This window comes from Podarcis vaucheri (assembly GCF_965113315.1).
Source record: "Podarcis vaucheri genome assembly, chromosome: 8".
Taxonomy (NCBI): Eukaryota; Metazoa; Chordata; class Lepidosauria; order Squamata; family Lacertidae; genus Podarcis; species Podarcis vaucheri.
In genome coordinates this window covers 6,186,143-6,204,524 of record NC_138766.1, presented here as the reverse complement: position 1 = coordinate 6,204,524, position 18,382 = coordinate 6,186,143, and the positions used below count along the sequence as shown (strand labels likewise).

Here is an 18,382-nt window from a genome sequence, read left to right as displayed (position 1 = left end):
TGTTTACTTCTCCCTAAACAAAATAACAACAGAATAGCCAAAGCTTTCAAAAGAGTGAACGTAGAATCATAGAGTTGGAAGAGACCACAAGGGCCATCGAGTCCAACCCCCTGCCAAGCAGGGGGCCTGTGCCCAGCCAAACTTGTATGAAAATTGCTTGTCTTTAAGGTGAGCCCCAGACTGGTGCAGTTAAAAGTAAGCAACAGCAACCCTTACAATCTTTACCATGATATATTTAAAGGGGGGTGCTGGTGTGGACTGGGCAGAATAGTGCAGTTGGTGAAGCCTTTGTGAGTTATTCACAGGTATTTCAATTAACAATAATGGGGCTTTACTCAGGTGTGGACAATCTTGCCTGCAAATATTCCAGGAGTTTTCACAGCTTGTCAGGCTTATCTCTGCCTCCTGTTCTCCTTAATCCTTAAGTACTGGGTGAAGGCGTCTTTCACACTTAGTGGATTGCATACGGAATGAGTCCCTCCTTCAAAGGAGTTCTCTCTCTCCTTAGCACAACAATGGTGGCAGGCTGCACCACAGGGAAGTGTGAGACATTGATGATTTTTTTCTCCCTAGGAAATAGTCACCTGTTGAATTTCTGTATTGCTGTATATGGGCGGGGAGCCATTGCCACCACCAACAAAAGAAACGCTCCCAATTTGCCGCCTTAGCAACATAAGGCTGTTCAATAAATAGCCCACCAGCAGCTCAGAATATTTTTTAAATGTGGTCCTGTGCTGCTTTATTACTGGAAAAAACCACGAGGAGTTCAGCAGGGGGCGGCGCTGCTCTCCTGGCGCCTAAACTTAGCAGGCCGCCGGCGCTATGCAGGGCGCGCTTATGGCCCCAGTTCGCTACTGCTTGGCTGCGTCACGTGTGAATGGTCTGGGCTAGCTAATCAAAGGGTTGGAAAGCGGTGGGAACGATCTCGGGGTCGAAGCGAAGAGAACGGCGGGCTTCGCGCAGTTTCTGCGAAAGAAGCCGACGGCGCCTGTCGCGCGCGCAAGGGATCCCACTGACCAGGAAGGATCCCCGCCCCGGGGGCGGGTTGTTAATCTACCAATCAGCAGAGGAAAGCGGCCGCGGGATCAACCCCCACCCCCCGGGCTAGAAAAGGAGCGGCCGCCCCGCCGGCGAGGAGGGTGTGGCTGGGAAGGCGTTGGCCGAGAAGGGCGCTATGGATGGCGCGCAGGTTGGTAGACGGAATGAAGCCTCTTCGTTTTTTTCCAGTAGGAGGGAAGAGAAATGGGGGGAGTCTGAGCCAGATCTAGGTCTTGGGCGAGCGGGGAGCTCGCCTGGCGCAAACCAGGGACCTGGGTTCCAGTTACAGATAGGTAGCCGTGTTGGTCTGCCATAGTCAAAATGAAAAAATTCCTTCCAGTAGCACCTTAAAGACCAACTAAGTTAGTTCTTGGTATGAGCTTTCGTGTGCATGCACACTTCTTCAGATACACCCATGCACACGAAAGCTCATACCAAGAACTAACTTAGTTGGTCTTTAAGGTGCTACTGGAAGGAATTTTTTTACAGGGACCTGGGGATGCTCTTCTTACCTGGGAGCCAATCTCGTGGCGCTTAAAGGCTTTGGAGCGCCGCCGTTGCTACTCCCCCCCCCCTCGCAATGCAAGTCGGCTGCGCGGCACGAGGTCCTCTGGCGCAAAGGGACTCCCCGCTCCCCAAAAATGCTCCGAAGGAATTGGGAACAACAGGTTCTTGGTTTCTGAAATAAGGGGTGCGCAGTGTGTTTCGCGACTGACACGTGTCTTTGCAAGACCGCGCTTGACCACGATTTATTACTGAGGCCCGGTTTCCCCACCTCCCACCCCCCCCCCAAAAGAAAAACTCGATTAAGCTTTCGCTGCTTCAAAATCTGCTCAATTTACGCTCTCCGGGCTCGGAATCCGCCCGCGTGGGGGGGGGGGGCGCCCTGGAGAGGCATTGCCTTCTTCAATGGCCGAAGATAGCCGGGTTAGTTGCACTCCTTCCCCCCAAAGCGAAGCCCCGTTGCCGAAGTGCGAACGGCTTGTTAGTGCCAGAGTCGTTGTGACTCCGAAGTACCTTGAATGTTCCCAAGGTGCTCCAGAAACAAACGCTCAGCTTCTTGGGGCTGCTGAGCAAAAGCTTCGTCGTTTCTGGGCTGCTGCTTTTGGAAGGCCCTGAGCATGGGCCTCCCTTAGGGCAGCTGGATCCAGAAGATCCATTATGGAGAATATACGCTTGGGGGTGCCAAATTACGAAAGATGACCCAAGGCCGCCCCTGATTCCGTGTTGTGTTTGCAGATGTCTTCTCCTGCGTGGAGCGAGGAAGTAAACCAGGCTAAAAAAACTGCCCTTCTGGCTTGGGTGGAAGAGACAGGAATCAAACTGGTACAGATCAATGGCCAGAGGAAATACGGTGGCCCTCCTCCAGGTAAGTGGAAGATTATTAGCCTGGGATACACAGATCCGTGACCCAAGTATCACTTTTAGAAATACTTTTATGTACTGCAGCTGCTTGGAGGCAATTGAAAGGTTACCCACCTTTCAATTGTCATTACAGTGGTACCTCTCGTTAAGTACTTCATTCGTTCCGGAGGTCCGTTCTTAACCTGAAACTGTTCTTAACCTGAAGCACCACTTTAGCTAATGGGGCCTCCTGCTGCTGCCGCGCTGCCAGAGCACGGTTTCTGTTCTCACCCTGAAGCAAAGTTCTTCACCTGAAGCACTATTTCTGGGTTAGCGGAGTCTGTAACCTGAAGCGTATGTAACCTGAGGTACCACTGTTCTGGTTGCTGGAAATCTCTCAAGCTGTTGTCCCCCCAAAGTGGGTGAGGGGAGCCTAGATTTCCCTGCTAATGCCCAAGCCCATAGAAGTTCCACGAAGCCTTTCTATTTTACTTTCTTATTGTACAGAATTGTAATAAAAATTGCTATAAACTAAAGGCCTGCATTCACGTACGCTACTGTCTGAAGTCTTTCCCTTTGCTGTAGAATCTTGTATGGGGATGAAGCTGGTATAAAAGACAAGACGGTTAGGACATGGAATGCTTTTATTTACTTTAATACAATCAAGCATTGTTTTCACCCTCCATCAACTCATGGAACCTTATGGAGAGACAATTTAATTTGATTCCTTTCTTGGAAATCTAAAATGACAACCATCAGCTGCTATTTTTCTTTTCTGAACAACTGCTGAGCTCTGTTTTCCTTGTATGGAACATTTACAAAAAAAAGACCAAGTCAATTATGCGTCGTCTTTTTCTTTTTCTGCAGGTTGGACTGGCAGTGTTCCACCACCTGGCTCTGAGATTTTCATAGGGAAGATTCCACAGGATATATATGAGGATAAACTAATTCCTCTCTTCCAGAGTGTTGGGAGGCTCTATGAATTCCGTCTCATGATGACGTTCAGCGGGCTTAACCGTGGCTTTGCCTATGCAAAATACGCAAACAGACGCAGTGCCCAGGATGCTATTGCCGTGCTCAACGCCTTTGAAATCCAGGCCGGCCACCCCATTTTGGTCTGCAGAAGTACCGACAAGTGCGAGCTCTCCATTGATGGTTTGTCTCTCTCTGTGAGAGAGGGACACCTTCTTCCAATGCTGCAGGAACTTACTGCCGGAGTCCTGAGTGTTTCCTTGCACCCAAGCCCTTTCAGAAGGGAGAGGCAGTTGGCAGAGGTGAAATACAGCTCCCACCAGGCTGCTGCAATCGCCAGGAAAGCGCTTGTGGAAGGTCTGTCTCAGTAAAGTCTCATGTCCCATAGGCAATAGAAGCTGGGAGCACGGGGTGCAGCTGGCTCTTCATTGTATCCACCACTCAAGTACAGGGGCCAAACTCTACCCCCATCATTCAGCCCAAACACTGAGGTTCACTTCCGAGGGTCTTCTGGCAGTTCCCTTACTGCGGGAAGTGAAATTTCAGGGAACCAGGCAGAGGGCCTTCTTGGCAGTGGCACCCTGCCTGTGGAATGCCCTCCCTTCAGATGTCAAGGAGATATAGAACTTACACAACTTTTAGAAGACATCTGAAGGCAGCCATATATCGGGAAGTTTTTAATGTTTGGCTTTTTTATTTAAAATATATATTTTTCTGGAAGCCGCCCAGAGTGGCTGGGAGGGGTATAAATAATAAAATTATTATTAAATGGCACTGGTCACCTAGTTACCTGTCAGTTTCACCTTCATGGAAATTTCAGTGACAATATTAACCACTATGAGAAGTAATGTAGATGAGAACTTTGGAGCTATCACTAGTGCATACATACAAACTCAAATTATGCAAGCAATGCAATTCGTATAAATATTTTTTTTTAAGCTGTCTCTTTCATATGTAGTCTACTTTTATTTTTTCCTGCGTTGCTGTAAATTGCAGGTGGAATACTGTGAGGAGAGGCCTATATTTGAACCAAATTTTAAATTGTTTCTTCTGTTCTGCAGGTAGTTTGTGCCTCTGTGGAGATGACATTGAAGTGGATTGGCTAAAACCAAATACAAAACAGGAACTGCACAGTGCCTCCGTTCAGGGCTTTCCAGAGATTCCACCATCCAATTTTCCCCACAGAGATGTCCCCTACAAAGCACCTTCTGGGCCTGTGCAACCCGCAGTGGGCAGTGTTCTGGACTACCTGAATTTGCAATGCAAGGAACGGCATCTGGGGCTCCCTGTATTTCTTACAAAATGTATGCAAAAGAATCATGAAGGATGGTTACAGTTCTGGTATCAAGTGGTGATACCTAAATATCCATCACCTTTCAGTGGGTTTATCTGGATCAAGCCAGAACGTTCTGGCTTGGAGGCCCATGAGAAGGCCAAGAATGCAGTGGCACTGCAGCTACTCAAAGCTCTGGGTAAGTCTCCTTGCACAACTTCATCTTGGAAGCAGTGCTTCGGATTTGCTGAAGGCAGCAAAGATACACTAGGATGCCTTCAGGTGGTGAGCAAGGCAGGTGAAATCTTCAGCTAGGTCATGGGGTTTTTAACCGTTATAAAATTGACATAAGGAGGTAGAACCTACCTAAATTAGCAGCTCTTTAAGCAGTAAATCTTTTGTCAAAGAAGGATGCCTGTTCTTTTCGCCCAGCACAAAGTGATAGGAATATGAAACTTGGTACACTGAGAGATTGAAGCTAATGAATGGTGGCAGCATTTTATATAGAAGAGCACAGGGCTGAGAGGGGTAAGTTAAAGCTGGAGGTAGAAAAATTGGCTTCACTTGCTTGAGACTGCAACTCTGTTCCTGTGGGTGCCCTAGATATCATTGGAACCTGGCCGGAGGTCCCTCGCACTACAAATTCTTTCAACTTTCCAGGCCAGGCTGCCTCTGGGGCATCCCCAAGAGACAGAGATAACAATAAGGATAGAGGGTGAGACAAGTGGAGTCCAGTGCCTGTCCTTTTCAGCCTCCAAGTACTTCAAAAAAGGAGTTTTCCTGCCTTGTATGTTTGCAGAATAGGTGCCTTCCTGGTTGTTCCCTATTTTGAGTGTGTTGACTGCTTTTCTGTATGTTGGCAACCCTAAAACCTAACCTATTTCTCTTTGCAACAGGATGCCCAATGGTGTAAGAGAACAGTCTTCAAGTTCGGGAGAGGTCTCTCTGTCCTGTCCTTGCCCACTAAAATACATGGGAAGAGAAAGTGTGCCTGACATCTTGCCTTTTTTTGTTTTTTGGCGGGAAGCTGCTATTGGAGTCTTGTTACGATTTTAAAAGGTTGTCCATGCAGATCTCGGTACTAAATTGTTTTTGGTTAGTTATTTGAGTATCCTTTTCAGTTTGGGGAAATAATGCATGCGTATTTCTCGGCAGGCAATCTTAAGCTGGGGGCATACCTTGCATTCACAACTTTATTTCTGCCCCTCAAGCACGACAAGTACTGTGTAAAACTATAGGAATGACTCCCGCCCCTTTCAACACCAAGATTTAGGGCTGCTTATCTTATTTGTTTACACATAGAAAACATTATTATTCTTTGTATTTATTTAAGAGTTTGGAGAGCTTTCTCACTTGTTTGTGACAGTTTGAATTTGTTTTGTAGCTTTAGGCGAGGGGCATTGGACAATTTTTCATGCACAAGGCTGGTATGTAACAAGTTCCTTGTGTGCTGCTCTACAATCCAGCCTTTTTCTTTAGGAAGAAACCCGCCTGCACTGATTATGCCTTCCTGGGGATTCAGGATGGTGTTCCCTGAATTCCTTCATGTGCCTCTTAATAGCAGAACACCAGGTGCCTTTTTAACTCTAGAAAAAGTTCCCAGTGAATAACAAAATTGGATGTATGAAGATTTTTAGGGAAAGGATCAGCAGAGTCCCTTAAAATTCTTTGACTTTTTAATGTTCATCAAAAATAGTGAATGAATATGTAACATTGGAAACATAGGCACTTGAATATTAAAATTGTTTTGAAAGAAATTAAGTGTTGCAATCTCCTTGCGTGAAGCATCTGATAAGATGATATTTAAGCTGGGTTTTGTTTATTTTAGTTATTAAATTTGTATGCTGCCCTTCATCCATAGTTCCGTAGGTGGTTCACAACATAAAATTACAATATAAAATCCACATAATAAAGACAGCAAACCAATAATCCCCCTTCCCACAGCACATTAAAAAGGGCATTGGGGGTCAATCAGCCAAAGGCCGACATTTTCTGTGGTGTCATGTTGTGTGTTTCAGAGAGTCCTTCTGTACTGAAGGTACAGGAGCCCTATCCCCTTTTTGTGTCTGACCACCCTCCTTTGAAAGTAGTAGTTAAACCAGTACATACATATAGAGCCAACAGCTTCCCTCCTTACTAGTATTAATCCTGTTTTCTAGCCTTTTCATTCCATGAGATACTCCTCTTCCAACAGAAAGCGCAGGCTTTGTCCTGGGTAACTTGAGATCTACACCTTCCCCTTCTGTAGCAGCCAGGCCATGCTTTTCTCATGACTTTGCTGTGGAAACACACATTTGTTTCACTGGATTGCAGGAGTACCCAGAAAACTGCAGTACGGATTTCATTAGGCTCCCACACCTTTGCCCAATATCCTGCTGTTTGTTCAGCCAAATCTCTGCAAGAACATGAGTGTTTCAAACAGTCTTAGGTTATAAAGGTCCCTTCAGGGGAGAGTGCTGCTCATATTTTAGTCACTATCCGTTTCCATGCCACTGGAGTCTTCATCCTTTGGCTCTGCTGCCTCCTCTCTCAAGCCTGCAAAGAAATCCTCCCCGGTACCAAATGCCTTGAGACTCAAAGACTTCAGCTGCCCACTTTTCTTCTTTTTCTTTCTGTAATCGTCCACAATGACTGAGTTAAGCGAAGAGATGTCCCAGAACTTCACCTTCTGGTCATGGGCGCAGCTGGCCAGAAATGGGCCAGTATGGCTTTTGGCTAGCTGCTCAATAGGCTCCCCAACATGTTGCCCAACACTGCCAATCACCCGATTGGGCAAGATGTTCACGGCCCTGAAACAACAAGAAAAGGCCTGATTAAGAAAAAAGCCAGCTCCATAACAGCACCTGAAATTCATTCTACCTGCACTTTAAGATGCTCCGGTGAGGGTTGGGAAAGGAATCTTTGTAGGGCTCTAAATTCCTTTTAAAGGTTTAATCGCTTTATGGAATATAATTCATGCAAAACAATGAGACACTACTATAACAGACTCTATACAAAGCTGTATAAACAAACCAAATGAGAGCAAGAATGAAGCTTAAAAGGGGGGGGGGTGCAAATCTTAACAACAATCCTCTAGAGATGTGCACTGTTATATACTCACAGGTTTCAGGATAAGCCTGCGGTTCTCAGGTTGACAAACAACCCAATGCCCTCTCACCTGATGACTCCGTCAGTGCAGCCTGTGCACACAATGCTCTCTGTTACTGGAACCATGCAGTCAATGGACTCCGCCTTCAGTGCAAACCGATCACTAGTAGCACCAAAACCATCCCAGTTGAAGAGGTAAATGGTTCCCTCGCTGGATCCACAGGCTACTTTCTTTCCTCTCTGAGCAGCAAACAAGAAATAAATACAGTTTAACACTAAAAAAGCACTGTCATGATTCCCCTCACCAGTGCTATTTTGCTAGAAAAGGGGGGGGGCTGGAACTCATCATGGACACCTCCCTCGTTCTCTTAGAATGGCAATGGTGCCCACCTGAGAGGTGCTGGAACTGAGTTCCACCTGAAAAAAGCCCTGCCCCTCACCATCAACTAAGAACCATAAGACATACCCATCCAAAGGCCTTTTTCTGTCTAATAATAATAATAATAGTTGTTGTTAGCCGCCCTGAGCCCAGCTTCGGCTGGGGAGGGCGGGATATAAATAAAATTTATTATTATTATTAATAATAATATATTAAATAAATAATAATAATAATAATAATTTATGCCCCAGCCACTCTGGGCAGCTTCCAACAAAGTATTAAAATACAGTAGTCTGTTAAACATTAAAGCAAATGGCAATGAAATAGGAATATTATGCTGCCCATCAATGCATACTTTTTTGGGCAAGAACATGTTTTTAAGTCCCTGCTCCCAGAAATGTTCAGCTTATCAGTCCCTATCAGTTCTGCAGCAGCTGCTCCTCAAGGGCCGCTGAGGAATAGGGCTGACCTTCATCAGGGCGATGGCTGACAGGTCTCCATTCTGAGGCTCTGAGAGCAGCTCAAAGCGCCTTCTCCTGATGTTGAAGACTCCCATAGTTCCGTCTCCGCTGCAAGAAACAGAATGGAACACAGTGATCATTTACTTATCAGGAGCATCCAAGGCAGCAGAATCAGTTGTGGCTCCAAGTGTTTCCAGTTAGTTTGGTGTTCTGCCCCCCAGAAGTACATTTCAGGACATCAATAGGTATCCATTTCAGTGGCCCTTGGAAAAGAATTGTGTGTGAGAGACAGAGGGAGACAGACTCTTAACAGCTCTTGGCCTCCCACTGCAGTCAAAGCATCTCCACCACCAAGGGAGAATAAATCAAGCCCACTAATCCCTTTGTTTAAACTGGAGAATTCAGGAGTACCTGGTGGTGAGCAGCAGTTTCTTGTTCCCATCGACGGCCATGTCACTGATATACTCCTCGTGCTGCTTCATCTCCATAATGGAGGTGCCTTTGCGCAGATCCCACACTTTCAACTCCCCACGGTCATCTCCTGTGGCAAACAAGTGCTCATCTATCACCAGCAGACTGTTCAAAGCAGAACTGTGGAAATTCCAGAGTTGTAGCAGCAGAATCCACTCTACAGATAGCCACTATATTACACAAGTGCCTTATTCCCTCTCAGAGTTGTTGCCCTCTGCAAGGTCTCAACAGCCCCACAGGGACCACGAAGAAGGGAAGCAAACTGGAACTGTGCTAAAGGGCAGAATGAGGGGCGTGATAGAGAGGATCATCTGAACCTATGAACAAAGAGAATTCTTTCCCCGTACACTCCTATTATGGGATCCACACGAGCAAGAGAAAATTCATTTCCCCTCCCTAAAAGATGTCAAGACTTACTTCATCTGCACTTGGGCCCTAATCATGGGTTGTAGTCAACCATGATGAGGGCCCCACTGCAGATGAAAATAGTGAACCTGTCAGTCATGTCCATTAACTTCAAGGGGTCCACGCTCTCCAACTTCCAGCTCCCAGTATTCCCTCCTCACCCTGAATGAAGTGTACAAGGGAATAACAATAGAGGTACAGGCAGGGTTTAAAGCAAGGGTGGGCAACCTGGCCCAGGGCCAAAAGGCAGCCCTTAAGGCTTCTTGGTTTGGCCCTCAGAACTCTCCCCACACCATCTCTGGCCCTGCTTTGCCCCCCAAGTGGTGGTGAAAGGTTATAGTGTGTACAGTGGTGCCTCGCAAGACGAAAAGAATCCGTTCTGTGATTCTCTTCGTCTAGCGGTTTTTTCGTCTTGTGAAGAAAGCCCATTGACGGATCAGCGCTATTAGCTGCTTTTAGCGGCTCATCTGCTGATCGGATCAGCTGATAAGCGGAAGGGGGGGAAGGAAAAAAAACCAGCAGGAACTCGCAAGACATTGTCGTCTTGGGAAGCAAGCCCATAGGAAATTCGTTTTGCGAAGCACCTCCAAAACAGAAAACTCTTTCGTCTAGCGAGTTTTCCGCCTTGCGAGGCATTCGTCTTGCGGGGCACCACTGTATATACTATATATAATATGTTCTCTCTCTCTCTCTATATATATATATATATACTCTCTCTCTCTCTCTCTCTCTCTCTCTATATATATATATATATATATATATATATATATATATAATAACCACACACACACACAGAACCTAAGCTGTATAGGGCTTTCTAGGTCACAACCACCCTGCAATGACATGCCATGAAGGCCACCGGATGGTTGATGACAGGAGGCTGACTGCTTGCAATGATGCCGGCGTAGCAACCCTTTGCGCTTGCAAGATGGTACTTCCAGTAGCCAGCAGGAAATCCACAAACCTTCCTTGCAGTCGGATTTCCTGCTGGCTACTGGAAGTACCATCCTGATGGAAGAACGAGGAAGTGAGACCAAGATTCAAATCCCCACTAGGGCTTGGAAACTCTGTGGGTGACCTAGGGCTAGTCATGTCCTCCCAGCCTAATCTGTTTCACAGGGTTGCTGAGAAGGGGGAGAACCAGGCCCACCACCTTGAGCTCCTTGGAGGAAAAGGAGTAAGCACACTCCTATAAAAGCAAACAATCAAGGAGTCCCCAATGCTTACTTGTGAGCCTTGGAGAACCTGGTCACGAGACGACCTTCCTCCACACTTAGAATATGAATGGATTTATCTTTGGACACCGTAAAGAGCTCTAGAAAATGGAGATGAACACACAGATCACTGGATATACTCAGCAACTTAAAGGGAATATTTGCTGACTCCCTTCTGAAACAGAATAGCCAGAACTTCACATCGAAATCCACAGAGTATAAAAGCAGTCCTGTTTATTTGATTAGACTTTCCAGAAATATTCAAAGGACATTGTCCCAGCATTATTCAGAAGTTTATTGAAAATAAATGTTAATCTGCAAATAATGACATACAGATAATTCTTCAAGAATCTGTTAACATATACCGTATTTTGCGCCCCATAGGACGCTCCGGCCCACAGGACGCACCTAGTTTTTTGGGGGGGAAATAAAGAAGAAAAAAATTATTTTCCCCCCAGGTGCGGGGCTGGAAGAACCAGGTCGGGGAACAGTGGGAAGGCATGCTCTGCCTCCCCGCTGTCCCCCGAGCTTGTGGGGCTGGCGATGGGGAGAAGTGCGCTGATCCCGGGACTGCAGGCAGGTCTGCGCGGCCATCCGGAGCGGGGCGGGACTTAGCGCCCCGCTCCCGATGGCCGCGCAGAGCTGCGCTGATCCCAGGACTGCAGGCAGCTCTGCGCAACCCTCGGAGCCGGTCTCCCGAGGGTTGCGCAGAGCTTCCTGAAGCCTGGAGAGTGAGAGGGGTCGGTGCGTACCGACCCCTCTCGCTCTCCAGGCTTCAGCGAAAGCCTGCATTTGCCCCATAAGACGCACACACATTTCCCCTTCAATTTTGGAGGGGAAAAAGTGCGTCCTATAGGGCGAAAAATACGGTACATTCAGTGCTTTTTTCTGGGGGGACGCAGGGGGACACATATCCCTAAACATTTTGTGAATCTAAGATTGGCCTCATTGAGGGTCAGTATTTCTATATGAGTAGGAAAATGAGAGTATCCCTAAACATTTTTTTTAGAAAAAAAGCACTTTATGTAATGTTCTCCAGCATGAAATTGCATTGCCTGTTATTGTGATCAACAGCCAACATACTTGCTTGCTATTTTGGGATCAACATAAATATCTAGTAAATTGTCACGCCATAATGCATTTTTAAAAAGTTTACTCTAAGCTTTTTCTCCTACTGGGATTCAAACAGACTTATACAGGTTTACTCAGAAATCCCATTCTGTTCAAGGGGGCTTAATCCCACAAAGGTGTGCATGGGATTGCAGCCTTAAAACTCCTTCTCCAGGATGATAAGCAGAAGAAGCTCATTGTTCTAGTGAAGGCATCTCCAAGACACTGCATAATTAGGAACCATGAAATAAACGAGCCCCAAAGAGGGAAGCACTCACTTTGTCCATCTTGGGAAAAGGACACTTCCCGGCAGGATTTTAAATGATGTCCTGAAGACCAAAGCTCCTTGTTCCCACCTTCCAAACAGGAATATGAATATCTGAAATATAGAAAAAGGTGGAGGGATAATCAAAGAACCTGTTGAAAGCAACTGGAAAAATTATACTTAAAGATGAAATTTGTACTGCAGGAAGATTGGCAGAAGAGTTGAAAGGGGATTTCAATGAAGAAGAAGAAGAGGAGGAGGAAGAAGAAAAGGGAATTTCAGTCTCAGATATGGTACACAACAAAAAATTATAACAACCTTATTTTATTTTATTTTTGAAAGGAAGGGCAAGCTAGATATCTGTAGGATTGTGTCTTGAAACTCCCCAGTTCTGCAGCCATGAAAGCTGTTGCCTTCATGCCCTGCTTATGAGCCCTTGATATAATATGAACAGATGAAGGAACCAAAAACTTGCAAGTGGAATATTATTAATATTTGCAAACTTTTCTTGGCATGCCTTCATCTGGCTGCAGAATGTATTTTCTGCCAGCAACTGGGGTGATGGGTAGAAAAAGGCTCTAGACCAGCTCCATCACCAGGCTCTCTTACGCAGGAGATTCTCATTCATCAGATAACTAGGTCATGATAGGTTCTTCCCATAGTGCAAACCGACAATCTAAGTCCTCTATCCTGCTGGACTACTGATATGGGAAGGGGGAGCACTCTTTGGGTTTCACTCTTGCATCACCCCATCAGTACTTTTCTCAGAGAAGCTGTACTCACAAATAGACATCACCATCCACGTCTCCAGCAGCTAGGACATCCCGACAAGGGTGAAAAGCGATGGTGTTTGCTGCTGCCTCAAGGGAAATGTCTTCAGGAGTGTCTCGAGGTCTAGGCTCAGGTTCTGTTTCCTCCTCACTTGAATATGCCTTGGTGGGGAATAAAAGGGAAGAATCAGAACTCCGCAGAGGCCCTACAACACTCAACTTTCAGAGGTCATCATCATAGGCACTGTTATATTTTGGTTGAACTATTCAGAACTGGTTTAGGCATGCCTGGTCTTCACCAACCGCTGATGGGTCTTGATGTACCAACATAGAACTTTCTGATTTTTTGTTTTTTGTGCAATTCCAAAATACATAGTAGGCAAACACCTTTATTAGGTCAACCAAAATTGCTATACTATGGATTATGGAATTTTTATAATGGGCCAAAACAACTACCTTTGCTTTGTGCTTTCCTTTGGAGTCAGGCTAGAAATGTTCAATCCATGCTAATCATGAATTCTACAGCAAGAGCTGATTGACATACATGTCTGAATCAGCACAGCCACCTAGTAAGAACGTAAGAACATAGGAAAAGTCCACAACTGCACCCTCCTCCTTTGCAGTTTTCAGCAACGGGTATTTAGAGACTTCCTTATCCAAATTTCCAGCCACCCCCTTCCCTGTTTCCTGCATATAATGTATTCAAATATTTTTGTTGTTGACAATCTTTATTTTCAGCAACATGCTCCTTCAATTATTTTTCTAAAAATCCCTTATTGTCTGCTTGCATTTTCTTTGGCTAAAGTTTGTGTTCCTTTTTTCTTCTCCTCAAGCAGAGGATTTCCGTTTTCTGAAGGAAAACAGCTTTCTCTACTCTGCTCTTTAACTGCACTGGCAGTACCTTTCCTGATCTGCGGCATACATTCATGAACCTTGTTATCCATTCACTAACGGAAACATCCCAGGCTCCTGCTCTAGTTTAGATCAAGGTCACACAAAACGCTGAATGCCACAGCCGCAGTATTAAATGGGGTCTCGAATCCAAACATCCAGAGATGGGGCATTTGGACAAGTAACACTAACGTCACTGGCTTGACCCTGCCAAGCATTTTTTTAAAGCCAGATTTCTCTTGTGCACCACATTCTCATCTGACCAGCTGATGCCAACCTCTCCTCTTCGATGCCTCTCACATTAAGCTGGTGAGTCATCTCACTGCATAGTTAGCAAAGCTGACTATGGGAGGCATCACAGAACCTAACACTCTTGTCCCCAGTTCTGCTCCTGCAGTGATGAAACGCTGTAATTGGCACATGAGTGTCTTCTGTATTCTGCGAGGCGGGGGAGGGGGCAGTATGGGATTCGTACTGTCCTGTATTGATATGCGCCGGCGCCTTAAAAAGGGGGGGGGGAGTTACCAGCTAGGGGGCAAAAACCCTCTCTCTTTTAAATTACAAACTTTTATTGAACACTTTTAATACAATTATCTAGCATGAAGTGTTGTCTCTTCCAAGACAAATATTTATGGGACCACCTTTTCTGGTATGCCCCGCAGAGGACCTTAAGGTCCATGAATAACCATAGTTTAGATGTCAAGACTATCCTCCACCCGGGCCAGGGCCTTTTCAGTGATGGCTCCGACCGGGTGGAATGCTCTGTCCCATGAGACTAGGGCCCTTCAGGATTTAACCTCCTTCCATCGGCCCTGTAAGACAGAGCTATTCCACCTGGCCTTTAATTTGAATTCAGTCTGATCTTTTATTTCCCTTCTCTTCCCTTCCCCTCCCCTTTTATGAAGATTACCTGCTCTGAGACCCCACAGCTAATTCTCCCCTGGCCTCCTCGCTGGCCCAAGTAGGACCAATTCAGCCAGCTAGCCCTGGTGACTAATGCTTATAAACTGATTTCTGAATATTGAATTTTATTGTTATTCATGTTTTTATACTGTTTTATGTTGCTTTTACAATTGTTTTAAATTTGTTGTTAGCCACCCTGAGCCTGGTTTTTGGAACCGGGAAGGGCGGGGTATAAATAAAATATGATGATGCTGATGTAAGTCTCGCATGCTGCAATCCACATGGCACCAAAGGAGACTCAGGGAACCTTTTACATTGCAGATTCAGCCCACGCCACCAAGGTGTGCGACTTCCCCTTAAAGTACCAACATTGAAAGATTGGCAAAATAATTTTTTTGAAATGACTGAATTAGCAAAAATGACGGCAACAATTAGAATGCAGTCTAATCCAAATCTCAAACAGGAATGGAAATGTGTAGAAGAATACATGACCAAAAGATGCTCCAACAAAGTTAAGTTAAGCTAATCTAAGCAGATATATAAAATTGAATGTTTAATTATTAAGATACGAAATTACAATCTCAATAATAAAGTTACAAAATAACAACAAGGAAGTCACCCGCGGGTGGAGGGAAGACACAGGGCAAGAAATAAGAAATGGATAAATGTTGGTACATAATGAAATGGGAAAATGTGAATTTACGAATATAACGTATATGTATCAAGATGTAAAGATTTCATATATGTATTGCAACGTTAATAATAAATAAATTACCGGTAAGTGCAAAAATAAATAAAGCGGCGGCTCGAGAGGCCACGGAGGCAACGCCGCCTTTCTCCGACTATCGGGGCGCATTTCTCCAGCAGCCCGCGAGGCTCGCGGAGCCTCTTCTGGGGCCGGGAAAAGGCAGCCGCCGCTCGGGGTAGCCTCCGCAGGGCGGGCGGGCGGGCAGCCACCCCTGGCCCCCGGTGGGCCCCGGGGTCTTGTTCTGGCAAAGGGGTGCGTGTGTCTCCAAATTAGTTGCCAAGAGGCGCTCGGGAGCGGTACTCACCTGCTCGGGCGCAGCCATTTTTACGCACGCGCGTCTTGCTCCGGCAGATGCGCCCGGAAATGCTGGCGCCGGCGCGGGGCCGGGAGGGCGGAGAGGAAGGCGCGGAGGAGGGATTTCCCTGCCGGGCTCGCAGACGCGATTAGAGGAGGAGAGTTCAACGCCTCAAAGCGGGAGGCGGCAATTTGAGTCCTTGTTTAATGCCGGTTTTGTTGGGAAGGTTGGTAGCCGGATTCGTGAAAACTGGGTTATGACTTATATTGAGCGATCTGTCCATAAGAAATCTTGTTTTTCCGCAATTACTGCGTTTTCTGACTGATGTTGATTGGATTTAATTTATGGTCATAGAATTATAGAATTGGAAGGGATTTCCCAGGGTCCAGCCCCCTGCAGTGCAGGGAACTCAGCTAAAGCATCCATGACAGATGGCCATCTAACCTCTGCTTAAAAACCTCCAAGGAATTATAAATAGTAGTAAAGAAACTATTGTGCTGCCCAAATAATGCTCTTTCTGACCCAGTTGTGTGAAAGATTCTGGTTGCTGATGGTGGAAGGCAGTGTGTGAATGCTACGAAGTGATGTTGACAGTGCATTTTTTCTTTAAAAAATCTTCAGAGGTAGGTACTCTCATTTTGACTCAATAAAATCACCATTTTATATTTCAGATCAGGAAAAATAAATACAGTAAATGGACAAAAGTACAAGGATTCACAAAATGTTTAGGGCTATGCATACCCCCAGAAAAAAAGCACCAGATGTTGAACTTTTAAACTTTTTGAAATGGTCATGTTCATGAAAAAATGTCAATGCAATCCATCCATATTACCGGTATTTCTCTGGTAGCAGTGAAGAAGAAGAGTTTGGATTTGATATCCTGCTTTATCACTTCCCTAAGGAGTCTCAAAGCAGCTAACAAGTCCCCTTTCCCTTCCTCCCCCACAACAAACAAACAAACAAAGAAAGAGCATTGTGCACCAGAGCAGCTCAGAGATTGAGCATGCTACGTAATGCGTTTGAGGTAGAACTGAAGCAGAGAGGTTTACAGCAACACTGTAATGCAATCCAGAATTACACCCGTATAGCAATACCATAGTGAAGAAAACCATCATTATCCAGTCTTCCAGTTGAAACGGTGGCAGGGGCAGCTATAGGCTTTTTGTTGCTGCCAGCATTGAGCTAATCACTCCCTTCTGAAGCCCCACTGCTGTTCTGATTAACTATGCAGGCATCTCCTGCACCCCACCCGAAAAAACCCTTTTGTAAATTTTTTTTTAAAAAGGTATGTAGTTTGGACCGTGCTTAAAAACTGCTTTAAAATGCTGTTGCAACGCTGCTGCCAGTCACTTGAGTGCTGGTTCAGTATACCACCAAATCATATTGTTGATGAAGGGGAAAGTGCAAGTGATGCCATATTATGCAAACAAACGTAACGTTAAATAGCTCCCTCCAAAGCTCACCCACCCAGCGATATCCAGCACCAAAGTTGTACAGTGCACAGAAGCCTTGTGCTCAGTTGATTAAAAAAAAAAAACTTTCATGTTTTTTTCAGTTTTCAGTTACATCTTCTTTTCCATACTATATACAGTCGTACCTTGGGTCCCAAACGCCTTGGTTTTGGCTCCTAAACACTTCAACCCAGAAGTGATTGTTCTGGTTTCCGAACGTTTTTTTGGAACCCAAATGTCTGGCAGGGCTTCCAGAGTTTCCAGTTGGCTGCAGAAGCTTCCTGCAGCCAATCAGAAGCCGTGCTTTGGTTTCCGAATGTTTTGGAAGTCAGACTTCCGGAACGGATTCTGTTCGACTTCCTGTACAATAAATCTATTTGACTTCCCACCCAGCGTTTCATGACACTTCATGATAGATCTCATTTGGCTGCATGTACATTAGATCCTTCACCCAATTTTCCACACCCTCTTAGCTTTCATATTGTCAGCTGTTGGTCACAAAGTACCCCCTACCTGGAATTTATGTGCTCAATTGACTTTCATGCAGTTCCAAATGAACTTTTTAATCACACTACCAGTGGGACAAGGCAAGTCTAAATTTGCTTCACCTTTGCGCTAGAAGAGAGAAAATGAAAATGAAGTTTGTGTAGGGATTTGATAAAGGGGGATACTTTATCCCTGTAAGCAGCCTCTTGTGTCCTTCAAGGATGTGTTTTCTCACACCACAGCTCTGAATCAGTGGTGCTCCAAATCCCACAGAAATTGATCTTTTTGCCTCAACTTCATTGAAATGAATGTACTTTTAATTTATACACTTCCATATCTAAACTTCTAGTGTTTGCCTTTCTACAAAAGCCCAAGAATGAGGAAGCAGCCAGTGTGCTTCAGCCTTCCTTTTTCATGACCAAATGAACAGATTTAACAAACTTAGTTGGTCTCTAAGGTGCTACCGGAAGGAATTTTTTTATTTTGTTTCGACTACGGCAGACCAACACGGCTACCTACCTGTAACTAGATTTTTTAAGAGATTTTGTTGACCAAGTGAAACTATGGCTCATCTCCCGCCACCACTTTGCCCACCGATTGCCAAGAGTGGGACAGGTACCCAAGCACCTGTATTATCTGTCATGTATGCCAGCCCAAAAGCCCAACTGTTCGTTGAAGATGCTGAGAACATCCAATAAGTATGGAATGTCAAGGGTGTTAAAGGAAAAGTCAAGAGGAGGAGGGAACTGGCCTGATTGAGTACTTGCCAGTTTGAGTTTCTAACCCTAACAGGGTTACTTATAATAAAAGCCAGATGAG

General features: G+C 45.4%; 2 protein-coding genes across 2 annotated transcripts; one reads left to right on the top strand and one right to left on the bottom strand.

Moving 5' to 3' along the window:
- Positions 1–831: 831 nt before the first annotated feature.
- On the top strand, positions 832–6,384 carry DND1 (DND microRNA-mediated repression inhibitor 1). Its single transcript, XM_082234621.1, has 5 exons — positions 832–1,189; positions 2,278–2,407; positions 3,250–3,711; positions 4,416–4,826; positions 5,524–6,384. Exons 1-5 carry the CDS (start codon positions 1,175–1,177, stop codon positions 5,538–5,540), a joined length of 1,035 nt encoding a protein of 344 aa, XP_082090747.1. The 5' UTR covers positions 832–1,174; the 3' UTR covers positions 5,541–6,384.
- Positions 6,286–15,734, bottom strand: WDR55 (WD repeat domain 55). Its single transcript, XM_082234597.1, has 8 exons — positions 15,636–15,734; positions 12,803–12,951; positions 12,033–12,133; positions 10,658–10,745; positions 8,966–9,145; positions 8,563–8,662; positions 7,785–7,954; positions 6,286–7,416 (listed from the first exon to the last, which is right to left on the bottom strand). Exons 1-8 carry the CDS (start codon positions 15,651–15,653, stop codon positions 7,095–7,097), a joined length of 1,128 nt encoding a protein of 375 aa, XP_082090723.1. The 5' UTR covers positions 15,654–15,734; the 3' UTR covers positions 6,286–7,094.
- Positions 15,735–18,382: the final 2,648 nt, after the last annotated feature.